Source organism: Equus caballus, chromosome 15, assembly GCF_041296265.1.
Source record: "Equus caballus isolate H_3958 breed thoroughbred chromosome 15, TB-T2T, whole genome shotgun sequence".
Lineage (NCBI taxonomy): Eukaryota > Metazoa > Chordata > Mammalia > Perissodactyla > Equidae > Equus > Equus caballus.
In genome coordinates this window covers 86,723,939-86,747,769 of record NC_091698.1, presented here as the reverse complement: position 1 = coordinate 86,747,769, position 23,831 = coordinate 86,723,939, and the positions used below count along the sequence as shown (strand labels likewise).

At 55.2% G+C, this 23,831-nt stretch overlaps 1 protein-coding gene across 2 annotated transcripts in view; it reads right to left on the bottom strand.

Annotated features, from left to right (window-relative positions):
• ADCY3 (adenylate cyclase 3) overlaps positions 1–23,831 on the bottom strand; it is an 87,807-nt gene that overhangs the window by 12,666 nt on the left and 51,310 nt on the right. For both annotated transcript variants that reach the window (XM_023619401.2, XM_070236571.1), the window contains exons 4-11: positions 10,489–10,619; positions 9,829–9,940; positions 9,530–9,657; positions 8,135–8,293; positions 7,052–7,229; positions 2,575–2,703; positions 705–847; positions 389–550 (exon numbers count right to left, since the gene is read on the bottom strand). In XM_023619401.2, coding sequence (XP_023475169.1) covers positions 389–550; positions 705–847; positions 2,575–2,703; positions 7,052–7,229; positions 8,135–8,293; positions 9,530–9,657; positions 9,829–9,940; positions 10,489–10,619 — 1,142 coding nt within the window. The remainder of the gene's footprint in view (positions 1–388; positions 551–704; positions 848–2,574; positions 2,704–7,051; positions 7,230–8,134; positions 8,294–9,529; positions 9,658–9,828; positions 9,941–10,488; positions 10,620–23,831) is intronic.

Sequence of the window (23,831 nt, the reverse complement as noted above, 5' to 3'; positions counted from 1 at the left end):
GAGCCGGATCAGCCTTCGTGACTGAGGTTGAGGAGTATCCCCATCCCCCATCTCCTTGTCCCAGAACCACTCGGCCATCCAGCCAAGGTCTCCATCCCCTTGGACCCCCCTGTCCCTTAGCTTTCTCAGCCCCAGAGTGATCCCCATTTTGATGCCAATGCTATTCCAGAACCCAGGGGCAGAGAGAAGGAAGGGGTCCAGGGTACAGTCCCAGCATGCCCTGGGGCTGTTCCAGTGGGAGGTCGGGAGCAGAGACGAAGCCTGTGCCCCTACATCAGTCTGGCTCCAGTGGAGGCGCCCACATCCCTCACACCTCTGGTCTAGGAAGCTCAACACCTTTCATCCTCCCCTGGCCACTGACCGGCTCCTGCCACTGTCCCTCCCTCACCAAGGGTCAATGAGTATCTCGACCAGGGCCGCACAGAGCAGGACAACGCAGGAGCAGCTGAAGGCAGCCCCACTCTGCTTTTCCTTCTCCACCGAGTAGCGGGTTTCCATCTCAGGGTCCATGAACCGCATGGATAGGAGAAAGGTGTTTCTCTTCTTCACTCTGCAGTGGAAACAAGCCCCATGAAACACATGCCACCTCTGCCTCGGCCTAGCAGGGAGGGGCTGTATTTAAGGTGACTAACTTCCTGGCTCCCCCAGTAGGGCCTGATAAGGTGGAGCTGAGGGCAGCAGGCGAGAGGCTGTGGGCCACTTACACCTGGGCAGACTCGCGCTCGAGCAGCGCCTCACTGAGCAGCTGGTTGAGTTCATGCTCGTCCTCAGAGGCACCCACCACTCGATCGGCCAGGTCCTGAAGGCGCAGCCTCCGGCGAGGATTGGGGAAGGAGGGGTTGTCAGCCTACAGGGCAGCGGGCAGAGTTGGGGGCCGGTGAGATGGAGCGGGGGTCGGGGTCGGGGAAAGACGGGGCAGGAGGAGGAAGAGGAAAAAAGAGATCGCATGCACCAGGACTAGCCCCTGGCTGTCAAAACCATCTTCTGGGAAAAGTCTTCGCAGTGCTCCCAGAAGGCTCCATCCTGCTTGGGGCGGGGGTTCTGGACCCAAAGCCACAGTCCTTCCTGGTTTCCCTGCAATTCTGGGTCTCAGGCCCTGTGGGCTCTAAAGGAAGTTCTGCAGTGATCGCCCACTAATGGCAGCATTGCCGGGGAACAGCCACCTGGCTCCCAAGCCAGAGACCTGCGGGTCTGAGACCACTGCTGGGTCTGTGCTGTGCTGGCACCTCCTGCTACGAGGATGCGGGTGTCACACAGCCATACACATGGCATCCTCAGGGATGTGACTGACCCCCAACCCTAAGGGCTTAAGGGAACTCTTAAAGGAGCTCACATCTCATCCATTTGGAGAGGAAGACCTGAGGGAGAAAGCGATGGGAGAGAAAGCAATGTCCTTGTTGCTAGTGGGGTGGGGGGGCTGGGCTACCCACTTCCGTATTTATTCCCAGTCACAAAGGAAAAGGATCAACTCCATAAATATGAATCCAGACCGTGATCACACAGGCATCAGTCCAAATAATAATTAAGACTGGGCTCCTCAGAGCTGTCTGTATGGGTCCAAGAGTGTATCTGGAAGCCAGAATCAAGATAGCCCACGCTTAAGCTCAGATGTGCCCCTGGTTGACACTTTGACCCCATATAATTCAAGTTCCTCCAGCCGCATTTTCCTCCCATGTAAAATGGTGCGGATGGTCTGTTCCAGCACCAGGAACCTCTGTCCCTGAAGCACAGCCTGGAGCAGTGTTACGCCGGCTAATTGTGAGGACAGGAAAAACCACAGGCTGCTTGCTATAAAACTCTGTCATTCTTGTGAGTGAGTTACATCCAGTCTGTGTTTCCACTTTCTATCAAAAAAAATCACAATCGGGACAAGTTACTGAATGTTGTGGTGCTCAAGAAAATCACAATTTACTTTTAGCCCCGTCTGCCTCCTTGTCCCCAGCACCTGACCCAAAGGCACCGGGGCAAGTCTTCTGTGTCCCTCACAGGGAGACGGCCATGCTGCCTCCGCTCACAGCAACCCCGACAAGGCAGAGATTCCTGTTCCAGAGCATTCGCCTGCATCAGTGAGGAGACGCAGGGAGCTCTTTAGCAATGGACAGATTCTGGACATTCTCCCAAGAGAGACCCTGTCCTCGGAGGCAGCATGTAATTCCTTTGGAAACCCCCTATCTTTGCATGAGACTTGTGGAGTTTGGACCCAGCCAGACAGGTGACCCAGTCCTGAAGCCTCACTTCCAAAACGGTCACAGATCTATAGAATTTTCCATGGATGTCCTCACTGCCCTCAGATCTACAGGATTCTAGGACATCAGAGCCAGACAAGGCCTCAGAGGCAAGCGTCTATTTTGACCTAAACCACCCCCACCCCATGTAACTGATGAGGAGGACGTGGGGTCAGGTGTGTGTGTGTGCGCGTGTGTGTGCATGTGATCTGACCAAGAGTCCACTGCTGAAAGACAGCCGAGCCTGGGCTACTGGCCAGGTCTCTTACTCTCAGTACAGGACTCTTGCTACAGCAACTTTTGCCTCCCGGTCCCCTGCCCACAGCCTGGCCCTCAGCCCTGCACATACCTGGGCATCTTGCTCTTCGGGCTCCTCAGATGTGGAACCGCTGGTGTGGACACTCCCATTGGGTTCCTTGGTCTCAATGAGGGCAGGGGAGCTGGGCTTTGAAGAAGTTGGTGCTCCATTTGGGAGGGCCTGCAGCAGAAAGGAGTGGCCATCAGGGACCTCAGCCTAGGAGTGGTCTACTGTTAGTCTGGAATCTTCCACCAGAGTTTAGAAGCCCCATCGACTTAGAAATTTCACTATTCGATTCCTCCTCTAGAACATTACTTTTTAAATGCTGTAATTGTCTAGGAGTAATTTCCACTATTAAAATTTATTTTAATCAGAGAAAGACCCAATTGTTCCAACTCCTATTTCTAAAACAATAAGTCAATGACAGTGATTCACAGAGGTCTTTTTTGGTGTAGAGCCCTGTCAAATGCCTTCCAAAAGTCTGAATAAATTCCATAAACGAGTTTCCCCAATGATTAATATTTTTCCTTGACAGAATAAGTTAAACACTGTAACACAGAGGAACAGTTCATTCATTCATTTACTGACTATTTACTGAGTACCAGCTATGTGACAGGAAGAGCTCTAACTCCTGGGGATATTGACAGTGTTCTGATCTTGAGAGCTTACATTCTAGTGAAGAAAGGCAGACGGCAGCAAAGTAAGCAAGCAAAACAAACAGTACCTAAAAAGAGAGTAAGTGCTCTGGAGAAAGATAAAGTAAGAAGGGGACACAGGGATTGCTGGGGAGTGTGACTGTAAAGAGGAGGTCAGGGGAGGTGTCACCGTGAGGATGACATTTCCACAAAGACCTGGAGGAGCAAATCATGCGGCTCTCTGTGGATGGGGATTCCAGGAAGAGGGAACGGCCAGTGCAAAGGCCCTGGAGCAGGTGTGCACCTGGAGTATCTGAGCAGTAGCCAGGGGCCAGTGCTGCTGGAGCAGAGTGAATGAAAGGGACAGAGTGGTAGGGACCTGACCATACAGGGTCTTCCTGACCTCTGTAGGACTTTGATTTTTCCTCTGAGTAAGACAGGAGACCAATGGAGGGTTCTGAGCAAGGGAGTGACATGATTTCACTTAATAATTTAGCAGGATCACTCTGACTATAGTGTTGAGAAGGAGGGCGGTGGGGCAAGGACAGAAGCAGGATGACTGGTAGGGAGACTATCATAGGGCGTCCAGGCCTGAGATGACAGTGGCTCAGATGGGGACAGTAGCTGTGAGGGTGTGAGAAGGGACGACGGGAGCTCTATCTTGTAGGAAAAGTCAACAGAATTTGCTCATGGATTGTAGAGAGGGCTCAGGATATCTTCCAAGTTTTTGGTCTGAGCAGTTGAAAGAATGGAGTTGCCCTGACGACTGATGAGGAAGACAGAAGAGGTCAGAGCGGAGGGGAAGATCTGGCGCCTGGCCTCGGACTCGCTACTTCTGGGCGGCCTGCCCTGCAGACAGACAGAGATTTACACGTGGCTACCGTGGCTACCGGCTGAGAGCAGGGAAATGTAAAACAGTGAGCCTGGGGGAGAGACGACAAGGTTAGTAGAGGTGGGGGATGTCGCGGAAGCTTTTTAACATCTTGGAAGGGACTCCTGGTGGTAATTCTCCTCCCACTCCCCTCCTCTGCACTTACTCAGCTAAGCCTCGGGGAGGGGTTTCTGCAGATGGAACTGTGCTTGCTCCTGGGACCCCAGTGAGGCGGCTCTCAGCGCTCCTCACGTCCGTCCCCTTCTCACTCCCGTCTCGGTCTCCATGCATTATTTCCCCCAAGCTTCATGCATTATTACTCTGCCTCAGGGACTGTTGAGCAGATTTGCTGAGGTGTTAACAAGGCCTCATCCAGGCACACCCTGAGGTGGAGCCCTCCTAAACAGCTGTGGAGCTCATCACACAAGCTCATGATCATTGTGATCAGCTGTTTATGGATCCACGCACCCTGGGGCTGACGGCTGCAGTGCAGCCTTGCCGTGAAGATAACCGGCATAGCCCACAGCAGCTAACATTTACATCCCCTGGGAGGGAGCAGCATGTGCTGGGCAGGCGGCGGGTGCCCGACAGATATCTGATGAATGTCATAGGACAAAGAGTTCATTTCTCCCATAAACAAAGAGCTCCTACAAATCAGACAGGGGAAGAAGCCCTCCAAGGTCAGGTATGAAGATGCAACCCGGGCTCACAACCAGGGCCCAGCCTTACTAGCAACTAAAGAAATGAGATGACAACAGTGAGATATCACGGCCTCATCTCCCAAATGAAGGAAGATACAAGTTAGCTGAGAGCCAGCTCGGGCACAGGGAGCGTGGCAGAAGGTGAGTGAGCAGGCATGCGGGTTAAACTTCAATGTACAGAACCTGTAACCCAGCATTTCCACCTCAAGGAATTGATGTTTTCAAGGAGCGGCACTAAGAAACGGTTAAAAGTCAACTTTACAAAAATATTGAAAACATGGATTGCCTCAAAATGTCAGTGAAAGAAGTCTTGAAAAGAGAACACCGCCCACGTTTCCATGAGAAGTGGTGCTGACTCATTTGTCTGATGGAGCATTTAAGAAGGAAACCAAGTCTGACTTCAAGTCATTTGATGACTATGGCCTCTGCTCCTGTCCTGTGCAGGCGCCATCCGAGCGACGGGGCCCAGCGGCACGGAGCACAGACCCCGGTCCAACTCGCCCAGAGCTTCGGTGCTCATATTTTAAGCTATGCACCCATGAACTCAACATGTCTCTGATTTGAAAACCAAATAACGACCCAGGCACAACAGCTTCATAGAGACAGTGCTGCCGAGGCTCCCTGTGCCTCAGTTCCTTCCCGTAACCCTCACAGGGCTGTCAGGTGCTGAGAACAACCCTTGATTCAAATTACGCACCATGCGAGAGTTTATTAAATAAAATAAATAAGCAAAATAAAGTACAAGATTAGAGCAAGAATGAGTGTTGTCACAAGAACATGTATATTTGACTGCTTTATGCTGGTCCCTAGTGAAAGCAAATGTGTGGGTAATTGTTTACAGGAACAGCATTTTTCAATTTATTAAAAATTTTGTATGCCAGTCATTATAAATTTCCTATAACTTCCCAAAGGTAGCTGATTTCTTAAATTATTGTCAATTATTGTCTTGTAGAACAGCTTAGAAGACACATTTTTAACTCGTCCTACGAACACGTGAAGTTCTGCATGTAGCACTTTAAAAACAGGGATGACTCATTACCTTTGTGGCCAGGTCAAGTCTCAATTCATGGGCTCTACTTTCCGTGCTGATATTTCCTAACTTTCTGACAGACAGCTTCCTACTTTTCTTCAGACATTTACTGTAGCTCAGACTTTACACTCAGCACAGAATACTCAACCGTCCTTTGCTGTAACGCTCAGCACCCAGTGGGACAGTGAAGTACTCGGGAGTGAGACCATGCCGTACCCAGCCATGCATTCCTGCCGGTGCCGAGTTCCTGCGACCTCCCGCACAGGGAGGGACCCAGAGACATCTGGGAGGCGATGTGGCCGGCAGGTTGGGGGCACGGGCTGTGGTTTCAGGTCTGGCTCTGCCACCTGCTAGATGTGCTCAGCCTGCAGCTTGTGCAAGGTTCTGGGCCTGTTTCCTCCTCTGTCCAGTGGGCATAACGACAGCCCCGTTCTCACAGGTTGTCTCAAGGATTAAGTGAAAGAATGGATGCAGAGAAGTCCTCGATAAGCAGTGGTCATGATTAGATTGGTCAAACAGATGCACCTTCTGTTTATGTGTTTGACTGAGGGGAGAAGGCGTCTAGTTTTCTTACAAACTTTGTCAGGAGTCACCTCTTCATTTACAGCCCCTGAAGCCCCACCAGGGTGGGCTTTGCTTTTTTTTTTTAAGATTGGCAGCTGAGCTAACAACTGTTGCCAATCTTTTTTTCTTTTTCTTTTTCTCCCCAAATCCCCCCAGTACATAGTTGTATATTTTTAGCTGTGGGTCCTTCTAGTTGTGGCACATGGGATGCCACCTCAGTGTGGCTTATGAGCGGTGCGATGTCTGCACCCAGGATCCAAACCGGCAAAACCCTGGGCCGCTGAAGCGGAACGCACGAACTTAACCACTGGGCCACAGGGCTGGCCCCATGGGCTTTGCTTTCATAGCCAGGCCAAGCCTCAGCCATGGGACGGTCCTAACGACACGCCATCCCTAAGACACCAAACTCTTAAGGAGTTAACTGTTAGATTCTCGTGACTGGTGGGGTCTTGAAGTGGTAGATGACAAGAAATAAAATGATTTCCAGATTCATCAGAGGACGAGAGGTACAGGGATCAGTTTCTGCCCTAGCTGCTGGTGGCTTCTACTCAGAAAAGCTGGTACCATTAGCTTCCTGCTCAACGGGACTCAGAATCACTTTTATGCCAACCCACACCTCACCTCTCACACTTGGCCTTCTTCAAGTCCCGCCAACTCTCCACAGGCTCTCCTTCAGTCATCCCTGCCTTCCCATCCCCCTCGTCCAGGGGGCATGTGGGGGACTCACCGAGCCGTTGAGGCCATTTTGGGTGGCTGTTTTCTTCACTTCCGGCTTGGACGCGATGATGAGGTAGGTTTCGATGCCCTTCTCTTCTAGGTAATCGCAGCGGCTGCCCCCGTCGCCTGGCTCCACGTCAAACTCTCCTTTCAGGCAGTCCATGGTGCTCTGGGAGATGTGCACGCGCCTGCATTGCAGCGGGAGGGGCCTCAGCACCGGCCGGGGCCCTCAGCCCACGGCCGCGGACATCAGCGGGCACTGCTGGACCAGGCTGCTGCTCGGCCTGTGTCTCCTGGGGACATGGGGCAGGGAGAGGTGCTGCTCCCAGGAGCGGTGACAGGCGGTCCTGGCACTAAGGAGCTGTGTGGGCAGGGCGGCACCTGCCCCTCTCTGCGCCTCAGTGTTAAGTCCACAAGACAGGAATAAAATTTTGTCCTCATGGGCTGATGAGAGTATTAAATGAGACAAGGAATTCAGAAGTCTGCTCTGAACTCCAAAGTCTAAGGTGGGATCATTACCCGCCCTGCACGATTCTCAGCTGCAGCACCTGCTGGCTGGGGCAATAAACCCATTCCTGGGGAGTCACCACGGAGGGAGGAGACTGTGACTGCCTTTGAAGGAAGCTCCCTGGCCCAGGTGGGAAGGTTGCACCGTCTCAGTCACCCTGAGGGCAGGGCCTGCCCCGCCCTCCCGACTGGCCGATTCTATATGGAGCTCAAGCCAGATGTGCAGGTGCGTTGTGGCTGCACCGCTGCCTCGGGCCTGCTGCTCTGGTTGTCACTAGTAATGATGCTCTCTGGGGACACTTGGTTTAGTGAAGTAGCTGCAACTGTGACGACATCAGAGCCCCAGCGGCCCCACAGGTGGGTAAAGGGGGCGAAAGGCCAGTCTGCTGCAGAGGCCCGGGCAGGAGGGGCCGCAGCCCACCTCCGGCCAAGGTGGGGGCACCTCGAGGAGGAACGCTGCTCCTGGGTGGGAAGGGGGCCCTTCACTAAGGCCTTCACTGGTCCCAGCCACTGCCCTGAGAGATGGAAGGGACGGTCCCCGCCCTTGGCCCCCACGTGTGCCCGCTGGGAGGGAACACTCGCTCACCCAGGGATGCCGCCAGCCTCCATCTTGTTGGCCACAGTGACGTCAGTGGACCACACGTCGTACTGCCAGCGCTTCTGGCCCAGGACGCCCCCCAGCACAGTGCCCGTGTGCACCCCCACACGCATGTCCACCCCAGTCTTCGTCTTCTCCCGCACGTACCTGCCAGGCACACAGAGAAAGGAGGGGTCCGGGTGTGGCCCACAGCACAGTGGCAGCCCCTCCGCGAGCAGGAGGAATTCCACGCAGGCTCCCTTCCCCTCTGGGCCAAGGGGCCCACTGGGTGTCCCACAGCTCTCAGCTGGCCTCTGAGCTGAGTCTCTCAGAGGGGCGCTGCCCCAGCCCTCCTCCTGAGGCACCTCCAATGGCTCTCCTGCAACCACCCGTTCATTCACTTGTGCAGCTGCTGTTCACTGAGCGCCCAGCGTGTGCCAGGTGCTGCAGGCACAGAGGGGACGGCTCGCTTGAGGACTCCAGGAAGAGACAGACATGAAATTCAGAACTTTGCCCGATGGTGAGGGGAGTAGAGGGGAGAGTCTCTAATCTTGAACTAGCCCCCCGCCCCCAGGGGAAAGGCAGCATTTGTCTCCAGGCCAATACTGGAGGTAGCTTTAACCTGGGAGATGGTAAAAATGCAAAACCACAGCCTCAGAGGTGATGGCCAAGTGCACGTCCCACATCCTGGGCTCCATGCTGTGGGAGGAGACGCCTCAGCGAGGAACTTCCCTTCCCACTCAGGGGCGTGATATCACCCAGGGCCCACCAGAGGCCCTGAGTCAACAGCAGGGACCCTCTTGGGTCCTCCAGGGTCCCAGCCCACCTGCAGCAGTGGCAGCAATGGGGATGCAGGGGGGAGGCAGTCTACCATCCCCACAGCTCCCAGGGAGCTCAGAGGCCAGGGCTCCCATCTCTGCCGCCCCATTCATCTCGTGACCTTGGCAGAGTCACCTTATTGCTGCACTGACTTTCTAATCTGAGAAGTCGGCATGGGGACCCCTGAACCTATCTGTCTTGGGGGGTCATGGTGAGAAAACACTGAGAGAAGAGATTGGGGGGGACACCTGAGGGGAAAATCCAAGCAAATGTGAGGTGGCGGGATGCACTGCAAGACAACTGCAACTTCCAGCAGAAAAAACAGTGCGGACCAAGGCTGGGACAGCATCCCTCAGACACTAGGAATGCACTTCCCTCAGCGGTGAGGAAGGGAAGCCACAGCCCGACTTCCCAGAGCCAGGGACCAAGCCACCTACCAACCAACGCTACATCCCACATTACACGCCTGTGTGGTCCCTCCATGAGGGCCTTGGGGGTTCCAGGCCTGCCATGACAGAGCAGCATGGAAGGCCTGCTCCTCCCACGGGCCCAGAGCCCCCTCCCTCCCAGAGGCACCCCACTCACGAGATGGCCTCCACCATGGCGAGCCCCATGAGGATGGAGCAGACAGCGTGGTCCTCCCGGTAGTCCGGCAGGCCACAGATGCAGTAGTAACAGTCGCCCAGGATCTTAATCCGCAGCTGGTGGTATTTCTGAAAGGGCAGGGCATAAACTGTGGTCCCGAGTTCCTCCTCGACTGGAGGAGTGGCAAAGAAAGCAGAGGAAGGACAGGCAGGAAGAAACCGTGGGAGCCGGGAGGACAGGAGCAGGCCATGAGGGTGGCCCCCCCATCTCGAAAGCCAGTCGGGGGGTGGAGCACTTACGGCTGCCAGCTTGTCGAAGCGGGCAAAGAGCTCGTTGAGCAGTTTCACGAGCTCCTGGGCACTGCAGGCAGACGACAGCTGGGTGAAGCCCACGATGTCCGCAAAGAGGATGCTGCAAGAGGAGGGATGGCCACAGGCGTGATGCTCCCGATGGCACATCTGATTCCACCGCCAGCTCCTGCTCCCAACCCACAGGCAGCCAGGACCACGGCAGGAGGAGGACCCTCCTCAAGTCCCAAAGCAGTGAGACCCTGGCACTTCCAGGGTGAACTTGGAGCTCTGATGGTTACCTTGCTCTCTAAGGGGGCTCGCTCTCCAGAACCCCCTGCTGTTCACTCCTGCACCCAGGATGAACACATCCTTCCTGGAAGGAGCACGGCTTTTAACCCCAGGGCTGAATGGCCAGGTGACCTCACAGATGTCACCTCCCTACTTGGGCGACATCTGTACAATGATGCGGCTAGACCACACAGCCTAAAGCATGTCTCAGCCCCAGTGTCTGTCAAAAAGGCCGCTCCCGCAGAAGGAGGCTCACACTGTGGGGATGGCCTTGCTTCTAGTCCCCAGGGAAAGACGTTCGAACCCCACAGTGCTCAGCCAACCCCACAAAGCCCCCACCGCTGTCCTGCTCTCGGAGCCCCAGCCCGTGGGCCAGCACACCTGACGTTCTCATGGCGGTACATGTACATGGTGTTGAACTGCTGCTGGTCCTTCTGGCTCTCGTCCTTCTTCATGTCCTTTAGCATCTCGTCGGCCACGTGCTTGGGCAGGATGGAAAGCATAAGGTTCTCCTGTGGGAGGGAGAAGAGGGGTAGTGGGGAAGGTAGCTGCAGGTGCGGATTCTCCTGGGAAGAAATACCCTGATCCTGGCGACAGATGTCAGCCAGGAGCCAGGTGACCTTCCAGAGGCCTTCCAGCGCACACCCACACCGGGAAGCAGCCAGGGGCCCAGGACAGGACAGTGCAAGAGGCCAGGCTTCTTGCACTGAGCAGGCTCGGGGTCGTGACCTGAGCTCCAGAACGCTGACAGGAGTGAGACCCGTGAAGAAACCCACGCTTGGCTCTGTGCCTCCGCGCACCCTCGATGCCACAGGAAGCGGGACAGTTCCTACGTGGCCCACTGTCTCCTGTGCCTGCTCTGCGTGCCCTTGAGGGCAGGGCTTCGAGTCACCCACCCCAGCCTGCACAGAATAATCACCGGAGACTTCAGTCAACTTGACTGAAGACCTACTACATGCCAGGTGCAGCGCTAGGTGCTAATGCTACAGAGACCAGTGAGCCTCTCCCCTCCCCTCCTGCTCACCGTGGTGCAGTGTGATCACACCAAGACAAGCAAGGGGGAGCAGACAACTGAGAAAGAAGGAGGGGTGTGTGTGTGTAGGGGCGTGGGGGCAATCAGGAGGACTTCCTGGAAGTGACGCTGGGCTGAGTCTTGACGACAGAGATGCCGAGAGCATCCTGTCAGAGGGAGTGTACACATGATTACACCAGGTTCGGGGACCTGCAAGTGTTTCGGTGGAGGCGGAAACAGCAGTAAGTGCGGCTCGAGGGTTAGACACAGTTTAGATCAGGGGTCAGCAAACTGCCACCCATGGGCCAAATCTGGCTGCTGCCTGTTTTCACAGAAGCAGCCTTACTGGCCCAGCCACGCTGACCTGTTGATGTATCATCCATGGCTGTTTTCTTGCTCCAATGGCAGAGATGAGCACAGCTGTGACAGAGACCATGTGGCTGCAGAGCCAAAAAACTCACTATCTGGCCCTTTCCATCTGGTTTGCCTCTTGAAGGGGCTGGTGTGCCAGGCCAGGAATCTGAATGCTTCCTCAAAGCTGCGTTAACGACTGAGGGCCCAGGCAGGGGTGTGACGCGACAGGGCGTGTGTGTTAGGGAGATCTCCCAGACGGGGCGCGGAGGGAGACGGGGGGCTCCTGCGGGATCCAGGCAGAGCTGGGCTGAGCAAGAGCGGCTGTGAGACATGGGACAAGCAGGACCCACACACGTGGTAACTGCCTGTGCGTGGGGGTAAGGGACCGTGGCTTGGGCCTCTGGGTGGAAGGTGCCAGTCTCTGAAATAGGGAAGAGAGGAGAGAGAGGCGAGGGCAAAGGTGGGTGTGTGGTTGGGACGCTGAGTGTGAGGCGGCGAGGCCTCCATGCAGGGATGCCCTGCAGGCAGGTGCCCGGGAGGCTGGGGGCTGCGCCTGCGGCTGAGGCCGAGGGTGGGACTAAGCAGCAGGAAACAGGAGGAGACACTGAGAGAAGAAGGTGCCAGCTGGTGAAGTCAGAGGAGGAGAAACCCAGGCAGGGCGCCTTCTCAGGAAAGAACACTGCCCCTGCCCCAGGAGGGGAGGCCGGTGATGACAGTGCCTGGTGAGGGATGACGGGGAGGAACCTCGAGCTGAGGTTTGCAGGATGGAAATCACAAAGGGTGGAGGGGCAAGAGAACTGTGCTAATGGTGAGGAGGTGACTAGACTGAGGCCGTGGGGCGAGGGAGCTAGAAGTGAGGTTGGCCTGAGAGAGGTGGGGGTGCGGGGGGGACAGTGAGAGCAGGGGCACAAGAGATGTGGCTGGAGGGCATGGCCTTTGACCCCGTGGTGACACAGTTCTGGTGATCTGCCCAGTGTTGCAGGGGTCGCCTGCTGGAAGGGAAGGAGTGAGGTGGGTGGGGCTCAGGAAGTCCAGGAGTGCTGTGTCCAGAGTGCCAGTCACACGAGTTACCTGGGCATCATTACGGCTCAGGAATGAGACCCAAAATAACTGCAGTGCGCCCTGCCCTGGCTCCATCTGAGCCCAGGCAGCAGCACCCGGGTCTCCCGGGGCCATGCTGGGACCTCCGCCCCTGGCACACACCCGTCCCCACCCCGTGTTGGGAGGGGAGCTTCAGCCTTCTCCCAGAACCCAACAAACCCAGGCACCGTGCAGAAGCTCTCAGTCTGGGAAGGAGGGGAGCCTCCAGGAGGATTTTCAAGAAAAGCCAGAGACCGAGGCCCTGCTGGCTCCTGAGGGCGGCGGGGGAGCTGCTGGAGTCCTGAGCAGGAGAAGGGGCGTCAAGAGGCAGCAGTGAGCCTGGGGCAGGAATCCTGGGGGTCCCAGCCCACCCTGAGTGCGCAGCCCTGGTGCGTGCAGGCTGGCAGGGACCAGAGCGGGTGGTGGTTAAGAGCTGGGCCTCTGGGCCCGACAGCCTGGCTCAGATCCCTGCCTGCCACTCACTTACTGTGTGACTCAGGCAGTTACTAAACTTCCCTGTGCCTCGGTGTCCTTGTCGGTAAAACCGGGACTAGGTGAGTCATCGCCGTGAAGCACCTAGAACAGCACCTGCACAGAGCAAGTGCTCAAGAAATTTTAGCTATTCCTGTGTCACTTGATGTGGAGAGTTACGGAGGGCGTTGAGACAGCAGGTGTCACTGAAAGACAAGGCCTAAACTTCCTCTGGGCTTCGAAGCTGGCCACAGGTTTATGGCCTAAGAGTGCGAGTGGGATGTCCAGGATGAGCAGAAGACCCTTCTGGTCACTCAGCCTGGGCTCATGAGCTCTGTCCAGTCCAGGCGGGATGATGAGGGGCACAAAGAAGGATCCTGCCTTCCATACAAGCCTCGGTCCTTTTCCAGGGCGCATGCTAAGGTGAGGAAGAGGCAGACGTGTGAGGAGGCGAGGGCCTGCCGGCTGGGGAGGAGGCCACCAGGAGTGTGAGGCCACCAAGGATTAGGGAAGTCACGGCACTGTGCTGTCTCCCTGCCAGCCTGCCTGCTGCAGCCCAGGCAGCCAGAGCTTGCACGGTCCAGCCCGTACTGCCCTCTCAGACTCCTCCTCAGAACCCCGTCCTCCAGAAACGCCTCTCCAGGCTCCTCTGGAATGCTGGGGACATCAGAATCCAATCCAGTCCTGTGAGGTTCTCCAGGCCCCTGGCCACAGGCCCAGTTTCCCTGAAGACAATCCGGGCCTCCTCAGGGGTGGCCCACTAGCCCCTCCTAGCACAGCCCAGGCTCCAAGACTGTCACTCAAGGCCGGATAAAAGCAGCAATACATGTGCAAAGTTGGTGTCACCCTGACACCCAAAACATAGGGGCCTCGGAAGTCACATCAGTGAGGAGGCCGAGAGCTCACCGCTGGGGGCGGGACATGGGGCATGTTCACTTTTTGCATTAAACATTTCTGCAACTTTTGCCAAATGCCTATATGAATTCTGAAAGCAGAAAATCATGCTATGTCAATTTTGAAAATAACAGGAAAGAAACCGTGGTTGTAAACTGAGGCTGCCAATTTACTCCTGTGGTTTATGGAAAGCTGACAGTTGACCTCAGGAGGTTAAGCAGGCAGAGTCCACCTTAAGTCATTCTGATAAAACAGGTTTTAAATAGTAAGTAGGCATACTCAGAAGAAAAGACAAACAGAACTGGACAAAGGAGAAAAGAGCAAAACAGGCAGCTGCCAAGGGACTTGACAGGAAAGAACATTCTAGCAGGCGGGGGTCCAAGGAAGGAAAGTGGCTGAGTGGGCAGTGAAAGAGGGGCCGCCCTCCCCTGCCCGCTGTCTTCCAGGGCCAGGCCCACGTCTCAACCCCAGGATTTCTGTGACAGCCTCTCAGTGGGTCTCCCTGGTGCCAGGCTCTGCAACTCCTCCTCTCAACCCACCTTCCACGTGGCCTCTGACCTTCCTCTAAGCCGTGTGACACCCACGTCCAGCACCCTCGGATGGCTCCCCACCCGCCACACTTCTCAGGGCACCCGAGGCCCTCCTCACTGTGGCACCCAACTGCCTTTCTGGTCCCATCTCCCCCTGCTCCTCTCTGCGGCCCTCCAGTGTAGACAAGCCCCTCCTCACCCACCTCCACCCACGCCCTTCAACACCCACCTGACACACCACCTCTCCAGAAAGCCCCCAGCCCCTGCCCAGGTGTGCTCGTCCCTCCTCATTACACTCACTTTATTGGTGTCTCTACTGGTGCTGACCTTGTTCGCCCTTATATCTTAGAGATTCTAAACCTTTTCCTGGATCCTGGCCCCTTTTAAGAGTGTGTAATGTTAGCTATGGCTCTTCCAGAAAAATGCTCATACACACATAGAAGATTCCTGAATCCATTCTCAGGGACCAGGTTAAAGACTCCACACCCGACACGTGTTCCTGGGGAAGGAAGGAGGCTGGGATCCAGGCACTCTTGGCTGGTGGGCCCCACAGGGGGTACTAGGGGGGACAGAACAGGGGCCACCCAGAGCAGCCTACGCAGGGTCCCAGTGCTGAGGGACGTGGCTGGCTGTCCCCAGCACAGAGGCAGAGCCTGCTCTTCCTAAAATAGCATTTGCTATAGGTTTCAGGAGTCATAAAATGTTCCAAGCCTCTGACCCATTAATGGCTTTTCTGGGAATTTATCCAACAGAAATAATCCAAAAGAAGCAAAAAGAGACATGTGCAAGAAGAACGTCATGGCAGCATCACTTACAGTTGTGGAAAAGCTACACGCAGCCCAAATGCCCAGCGAGTGGCTAGTTAAATTGTGACACATCCACTGGATGGGAGATTATGCAACCCTAAAACTGATGTTGATGCAAACTGCAGCCACCAGAAAACGACAAGAGAGAAGAGCAGGACATGAGACTGTATTCTGTGAAAGTGATGCTGGGCCCCTGCGCCTCTGAAGAAAGGCAGAAGAGTACGTGCAAAAGAGCAAAGGGGAATTTAATTTGGGGGATGGAATTAAGAGAAAACCTTAAACATCTTTCAAAACGCTCTACGGTTATTATGCTGCTGCTGCTGCTTTTTTAAAATACTTTTTAAACTGGAAATAAACACAAAACATCCTGTTGTCTTCAGCTGTGACCGCACAGTTTTCTAGAAAAGGAGATCCGTGCAAGGCCACTGGGCGGGCTCCAGACGCCCACCTCTGCTTGGCTACAACCCGAGGAAGGAGACCGACGGCCAGGTAGGAAGCCAAGAGGAGATCACAGCCCCACAGCACGACGGGAGGTGGAGGCGGCGGTGGCCCTCTTACGGAGCCAGATGACAGAACCACCACCCTGGGCTGGCTTCTTTCTGCTATTCTCATGAACATAGCACCTCACCAGGCAAATGGACACCACTGACCAATATCAAAATGTCTCTTCTTCGCTAAAACTTTCCTGTCTACCCTATACTTTCATAAATGTAATATTGCCTCTATTTTGCAGGTGACCAACCCGAGGCATGGAGGCATGAAGTGGTTCATCCCAGGTTCCTCAGAGTCAGTGGCAGAGCCAGAACTAGAATCAGGGCTCCCCGACTGATGGAACGGGGTGGGGGGTTCCTCTTGACCAAAGGACATGTTTTGCACACAGCAATTCTCCCTCTGTAGTGGACACTGTTCTGCCATGAACATGAAGGAACAAGTGCCCAAAGCTTACATAGTAAGGACCTGACAGTGCTGCCCTAGAAACCCTTCTCAGGACGCTTCTGTGGGCCCCAGTCCTTGTGCCGTTGAGTGGGGAGATCTGGCCGGCCACCCCTGAAGCGGGTCCCCCTTGCAGAAGAAGACCCAGCTGAGACCTCTGTGGGTGCCTCAGCATAGTGGCCTGGGCGGCAGGCCAGACCAGCCCTAGGCACCAGGGAGAGCAGGCGGGGCCAGCGGCAGGGGCCAGAATGCCTCCTGATGGTCAGCAGGGAAGAGAAGGAGGAGGGTGCTGCTGGGGTGGCCTGGAGGCAGAGGCCTGGGTTCAATCCTGGCTCTACACCCGCAGACCCTGGGCAGGGCATGCCCTCCCTGAGCGTCAGCCCCGTCCCCTACTCTCAGGCTGAGGGGAGGAGAAAGGAATGATGCTGCAAGGCCCTGCCTCAGGGACTGACAGTGGACTCTGGAAGTGACCAGTGGGGCCAAAGGTGAGGGCCCTGAGGTTCTGGGTCACCCCAAAGCTGCGACACAGTCCAGCTGCGGCAGTTCCAGGGGGGCTTGCCCAGAGCGGGTGCATGCTGGACCTCCCCAATAGCGCATGTGCAATGAGCCTCTGCCCAACTGACTGCAAGGGGCCCAAGAGTGTGTGGTTAAGTCGGTGCGCTCGGCATCACTCACGCTGCTACCCAGAGGGGCAAAAACCTGCAGCTGAGTCCCTGGACGCCTGGGCTCAGGGGGTCCCCTGGTTCAGCTGAGCCCACCTGCAGGACCTTAGGCCTCATGACCCAGAGTCTGGCCCACAGAGCAGTGTCCTTGGCGTCACCAGGGGCTCACCCCACGCAGACCCTCTGGCCCCCATGCAGCTCAAGGACCCTCAGGCCACTCACGCCTGCATCACAGTTTGGAAGCACCACTTGAGGAGCACCTGAGGAGAAGGATTTGAAGGAAAGGAAACCGAGGAGGAAGGCCAGCTGTGGTTGAGTGGGAGCAAGGCTGAGCTGTGCGCCCAGAGCAAGATCCTGCCTCCCCAGGTCGCTGCTGGAGAGCCCTGCCTCCAACGTCATGTCTGAGCAGGAGGCAGGACTCTCCACCCAGGACTCGGGGACAAGAAAGGAGCAGAACACTTGAAACCCAAAGCCAGAGGACAAGACAGCGGTGAGATTCACGTCAAGGTGGAAACGGCCTCGCCCCTCCCGGGCCTCAGACTCACACCATCTAAGAGCAGAGGGCCAGCGCTCTGCCAGCTTCCTCTGAGGAGGCCACAGACGCCGTTCATCACGCTCCAGAAGACGTGGGAGTGGAGGGAGACAATGTGACCAAAGTCTGTCACGAACGAATGGAGGGGGGCAGAAGGAGGGCGCTCAACAATTTAGATAATCTTTTTATTTTTTCTTTGCCCTTAACCCTTTTTTATCTTTTTAAGTTAGTTGTTTTGTAATGTGATTTTCAAAACTGAAGTGAAACTGGCACCTTCATCTCTTTAAAACTCCTGGTATTTGGGGGCCGGCCCCATGGCCGAGTAGTTAAGTTCACACACTCCGCTTGGGCGGCCCAGTGTTCACGGGTTTGGATCCTGGGTGCAGACCTACACACTGCTCATCAAGCCACGCTGTGGCAGCGTCCCACGTAGAAGAACTAGAGAGACTTACGACTGGGATATACAACTATGCACTGAGGCTTTGCCGGGGGAAAAAAAAGAGGAAGATTGGCAACAGACATTAGCTCAGGGCCAATCTTCCTCACTAAAAAAGCATACCTTTAAAAAAAAAAAAAAACTCCTGGTATTTTGAATTCTAATGCTTATTATTCATCATCATGAGAATTTTTGTCATCAACTTCAGACACCTTCACATTGTCTCCCCTTTATGAAAATGACGGGAGCACAGAGGCCACCTTTCTCAGGACTATGGTGCCCTGAAGTTGTGGCACGTGGTGGCTTCACTCTTGGACTATGACTTTCAGTGGCAGTGTTTCTGGAAGTTTTCCAGAAAACTGGGCTGTGGGAAAATGACATTTCCTTACCCTGGAGCTACTTGTAAAATCTGATGACCAAAAGAAGGAATATAAGTTGGAGGCTGAAGAGACAGATACGGAGATAATAATGACAAATTCCAAAGAAAGCTTCAGTGAAGAGACAAAGCATTTTAAAAATTTAAAAATACTGAGCCAGCCCTGATGGTCTAGCAGTTAAAATTCAGTGCTCACTGCCTTGACAGCCTGGGTTCAGTTCCGGGCGTGGAACCACACTGCCCGTCTGTCAGTAGCCACGCTGTGGTGGCAGCTCATAAAGAAGAACTGGAAGGATTTACAACTAGAATATACAACTGTGTACTGGGGCTTTGGGGAGGAACAAAAAAGAAGAAAACTGCCAACAAATGTTAGCTCACGGGAAATCTTCCCCTGGAAAAAAAAATCTTGTCAGAGAGAGAAAAGAGTGGTTTCATCATCCAAGGCTGGGGAGGGTAGAACAGGGTCACTGACCTGGGGTTGGGCTCCTAAGGCCCCTGTGACCCCGGGCACATGCTTTGTCCCTTTGGGCTTAGTTCCTCATCTGTAAAATGGGTGATCCCTTAGTCCTCTCTTTCTTTGTTCAAAGTGGAAACTCTTCCAGAAGGAAAATTTCAGAAGATATGGAGGATGTATTCATAAACCGTGTGAACGGCATGTCACCAGGACAATTGGTTAATGTGGACTTTACTCCAGAGTGATCTGGTAAAATGTACAGGATGAACTTCAAAAAGGGTAAATGGAGTCATCTCTACTCGAGTCCCCAGAACTAACTGCAAGAAGATGGAAAGCTGGAGGCACAGTGTATCAACACCAGAGAGAAAAACATCCAGCTGTTTGAGATGCCATTAGATTTTAAATGAATTCACAGCATAAAGTGGCACCACAACCAGCCCCTTGGCCCTTAGCAGGAGTTACGGTCCTGAAAGAGGAGGGGCTGGACCCGCCCCTCCCACCAGGCAGATCCCCTCCAAGGAAACTGATCACCTCGGCCTCCGGCCTCCGTCAGGGAGTGACCACGGGGTGAGGGAGCCTGAGCCGGGGCATCTGATGGTGGTGGGCTGGGCTGGAGAGCAGCCCAGAGAAGGGAGGGCTCCGCGGCCTCACAGAGCAACCTGCAAGCCTGAGGAAAGCTGCTGTGTGGAAGAGGGATGAGACTTGCTCTAGACTGCTGGGGAGCAGTCTGCTGTGTCCAGAGTGGGAGGAACTTTCTAAGAGTCAAAACATTCGAATAAAGAGCACGCTGCCCCAAGAGGTCGAGATCTTCCATCCCCAGACACCGCGAGAGGAGCTACAGGCAGGAGTCACCCCAGGATGGACGGGTGCTCCCGAGGACCGGGGATTCGGCCAAACTCCAGAGGTGGAAGCCTGGGGCGCTGAGACGTGGCTCCACACAAAGAAGGGAAGAAGGCGGGTAACCTGCTGCCTAGGAGCTCTCCCTGGCCCTACAGTGCTTTGATGGTTATCCTAAAAACCACCATAACGAAAGTCAAGGCCAGGACCCTCTTTGGGAAAAGAACCAAAGGAAGCCTGGAAAGAGAAAGAACAAGTCCTCAAAGTTTCTAGTAGGCTTTCTGGGTAGAGCAAAAAACTGCCCAGATCCTGGGAGAAGCCCCCAGGCCTACCCAGGTGGTGGGTCCGGGACTGGGGTGGGGGGGGGGGGGGGGCGGAGTCCTGGTCCCCGGGAGAAGAGGCCACAGCGGCCTGGGGCGGGATGCTCCGGGCTGGGCCTCCTCATCTGTACACAGTTATTTGCTGAGCTGCTCAGGCGAGCTGGGGGCCCTGGCCAGGGCGGTCTGTCCACAGGGCCCTGGCCAGACTCTGGGAAGGAAACGGTCAGGCCCCTTCTCCTCAGCGGAGCCTCACGGCAGACCTCACCTCTGTGCCAGCTCTGGACCGAGACAGGAAGGAGGCCAGCACCCTCCCAGGGGCCAGAGCCAGTACAGGCGACACTGATGAGGCATGCAGGAGTTAATTACAGCGGGGCGGCCAGCAGGCACTTGGATAAATGAGCTTGGCTCACGAGGAGCTAAGTTTCTACAACATCCTTGTAGAAGGGGCAGAGGAAGGGAGGCTGAAGTGGACAGAGAGCCCGGCAGTGCGCCATGGCTCTGTGTGTGGGGAGGGTGGGGTGAGCATGTGAAGTCTGCCTGTCTGTTTGAAGGATGTATGTGTCCTGTGTACACCCACGTGTGTCCTACATATGTGCTGTATGTACACACATACACAAACACACGTCACGACAACCCATCATAGGCCGTGAGCAGACCCACAACTGTCCGCAAACATGTCTGTTCTGGTCCTGATTTATCCAGATGCTTGGAGCTTCCAGGCCACGTAGAAGCCAAAAGGTCAGTGGATCCCACCAGGTGCCCAGCTGGGCCTGACAACCCGAGCAGAAGAGGCAGGAGAAGGAAGGAAAGGAAGAGTAGGACCCGGCCTGCTCGCCCTGGGAGGTCAGAGCCCAAACAGCTCCCTTCTCCCTGATGAGAAGACAAAGGACCACAAGCCGTGAAATCTGGAAACTCCAGCGCTGCCGTTTGTGTATGGAGCAGCAGCCGCCATTTAGACTAGGGGGCCCACACATGCTGCCCCCATCCAAAAGACATGGTCACAACCTCAGTCACTCAAAGAACAGTCACTGGTCATCCAGTCCCAGAGCTAAATGCTGGGAAGGTCAAAGGTAAACAGCACTCCCCAGAGCTCGGATTGGTAGGGCAGTCAAGTCACACGTGGAGTGACTGGTCCCGTGGGGCAGGAGTGCTTTGCTTTCTTCAGCCAAAGGCTGTGGGAGTTCAGAGGAGGGAGAGGCTGCGGAGCTCAAAACCAGCGTATCTTTAAACAAGACCCGCCAAGTGAAAACAGGCTCCAAGCCAGCAGCCCCAGAGCCTCCCAGGTTGACAGGCTCCAAGGGGGAAGCAGGCCCACACTTAATCCCAGTGTTGGGGGCGCCAGACCAACAAGTCTGCACCAGGCCATGTCATCTCGAATAGCACAGAAGCCACAGACCCAGGCGCAGCCCAGAACGCTCACCCTCCTCGAGCGGGAGAGAGGACTCTGAGCATGGGGGACTTCTGGTCACTTGTCTGGACTCCTGTGCAGTCCCCAGAGACAGGGCCACTGTGTGGGCCAAGGAGACTGCAATCTCAGGAGACAGCCATTTGGGCCCAAAGGTGGCCACGTGTGTGGTATCTGGAGCCCTCACCAAGAGGGCCTGGCACAGAGCAGGTGCTCCTTAGAGGGCTGGTGAGTTAATGAGCTGTCAGCTAGGAGACGTGGCCCAAGGGGCAAGCCATCACCCTCTAGCACAGCACTAACAGAACTTTCTGTGATCACAGAAATGGTCCATAATCTGTGCTGTCCAATATGGCACCACCAGCCAGCCACATGTAGCCACTGAGCACATGAAACGAGGCTAATGCAACAGAGGAAGTGATTTTTAGTTTTAATTAATTTTCATTTAAATAGCCACATACGGCTGGTGGCCACCGTATCGCACAGTGCAGCTCTAGAACACTTTAGCAACTAAGTCCAGGTCATGTGCCAGCTCTGAGGGACACAGCAGCTGATGGAGCACTGTGTTGAGGAGGATGCTGAGGTCGCATCTGTGATCAGTGGGATAAGTGCGGCAATGTCTGCTGTGGAAGCACAACACCCCTGCTTCCATCCTTGAGTAGAAGAGCAGCTCAATGCACCCCGGGCATGAGGGCCCAAGCCAGTTAGACAGAATGTCCACCTGTAAGGGGTTATGGTGGTTTGCCTTCACTCCCTTTGCCTCCTCCCAGTGAAGCAGTAAATCTCGCCAGTGCTTTTTCCAAATGCTGCTCCCACCTTCCTTTACTCTCTACCGCCACGGCCGCCACTCCAGCCCAGCCCCCAGACCAGTTCTGGCTGGCCTCCTGACTCCATCCTTCCCACAGGACAGCACAGCATAGTTCTCAAATGAGGACTTTGTCCATCAACCTCCACCTCCACCCCCTACCCTCAGTCCTCACTAACCCCACCTCTGCTCCTCCCCCCAGATCAAGACCCCATTCTTCCAGCCACATACGTACCAGCTTCCCTCCCACTTCTGGAAAAGTCACCAGAGAATCCACATCCATCGTGTTTTTTAAATTTAACTCTAAACACACGTGTAAGTCTCCGCAGGTGGGCCCGCTGACGCCCCGCCTGCCTCCGCCTTCCCTCAGCTGTTCACACTCGCCCCGTGCTGCTCACTGATTTCCTTCTTGCTGTGTATCTAACAGTCACAGGATCGCAGCCTATCCCAGCCGTGGCCCCTGCCGGATCCTCTGTTTGCCACCGTCCCATGATGCTCCTGCCCATTTGGGAACACACACCACATTCCCAACCACGCAGGCCAGGATAGAGGGCACTGGCTGAGATGCTGAGGCAGTCTCTAGAGTCGGGAATTTCCACCCGGTGCTTCCCTCTTTGCTCCCCTTAGCTGGCTTCCGGTAAGGCCCTGAGGGCCTTGGGGCAGAAGAGAGGGTGGGGGCAGGTCTGGGATATCTGTGGGGAGGAGCAATAAAGGTGACCTGAGATTTCCCGGGTGTGGTTTGGTTTCTAGCTTTCACTGAGCACCCCAGCATACTAGGAGGCACTGTCCTAGAGGGTCGGACAGCCTCACCCTGGCGGGGCCCATGGGGGTCTGCAAACGCAGGCACAGGCCCTCCAACCCGCAGACACGTGGTACGTGTTCAAAACAAGTCCCAGACATTGAGACCCCCAGTGTGTCCCCTCCAGCCCTCCATGAAAGCCTACGAGAGCCATCTCAGCCTTGTCCTGACACCCCCAGACCTGGGCCTCTCCCCATCTTCCCTGTCTCTGCAAACAGAACCCTGCCCTTCTAGCTGCTTCCAGGCTAAAATCCTTAGAGCCGTCGTTGACTTCCCATTCTCCCATCTCCCATTCCACCCAGCAGTAAATCCTCTGGGTTCTGCCTTCTAAACAATTCCAGAATCCTCGTCCCCCTCATCACCTCCATCCTGGTCTGAGCCACTATCCTCTCTCACTAAAATTACTGCATAGCTTCCAACTGGCTCCCTGCTTCCACTGTTGTCTCTTCTCCAGCAGCAGCCAGACTGATTCATTTGAAACCTACAACCCTCCAATATCTCCCGTCTCCCTCAGGGGAAAAGCCAAGGTCCTTACAAGGCCCTGTAGGATCTGATCTCCATCGCCTCCCTGCCTCACCTGCTACCTCTCATCCCTGCACTTCTGCTCCACTTGCACCAGCCACCTTGATGTCCTGTGAACATACCTCAGGGCCTTTGCGCTTACTGCTTGTCTCTCTGAACACTGCATGGCTCACACCCTCACTGCCTTCAGGTCTCTACTAAAATCTCACCTTATCAGAAAGCCTCCTCTGGCCACATGATATTAAGAGCAACCTCCCTTCACCCCGGGCACTCTCTGCTCCTTCCCTTGCTTTGTTTTTCTCCACTGCCCTTCCTCCCTCCCAACACAGCACAGACTCGCTTAGTATCTGTCTCCCCCATGAGAATCTGTTCTGCTCACAACATATCCCCAGTGCCTAGAGGAGTGCTTGAAATATCTGTGGCACGAATGCTCTCTTGTAGACATTTTGACAATCTTATCTGTTCCCACATCTCAGACAAAGAACTGGGGCTCAGAGAG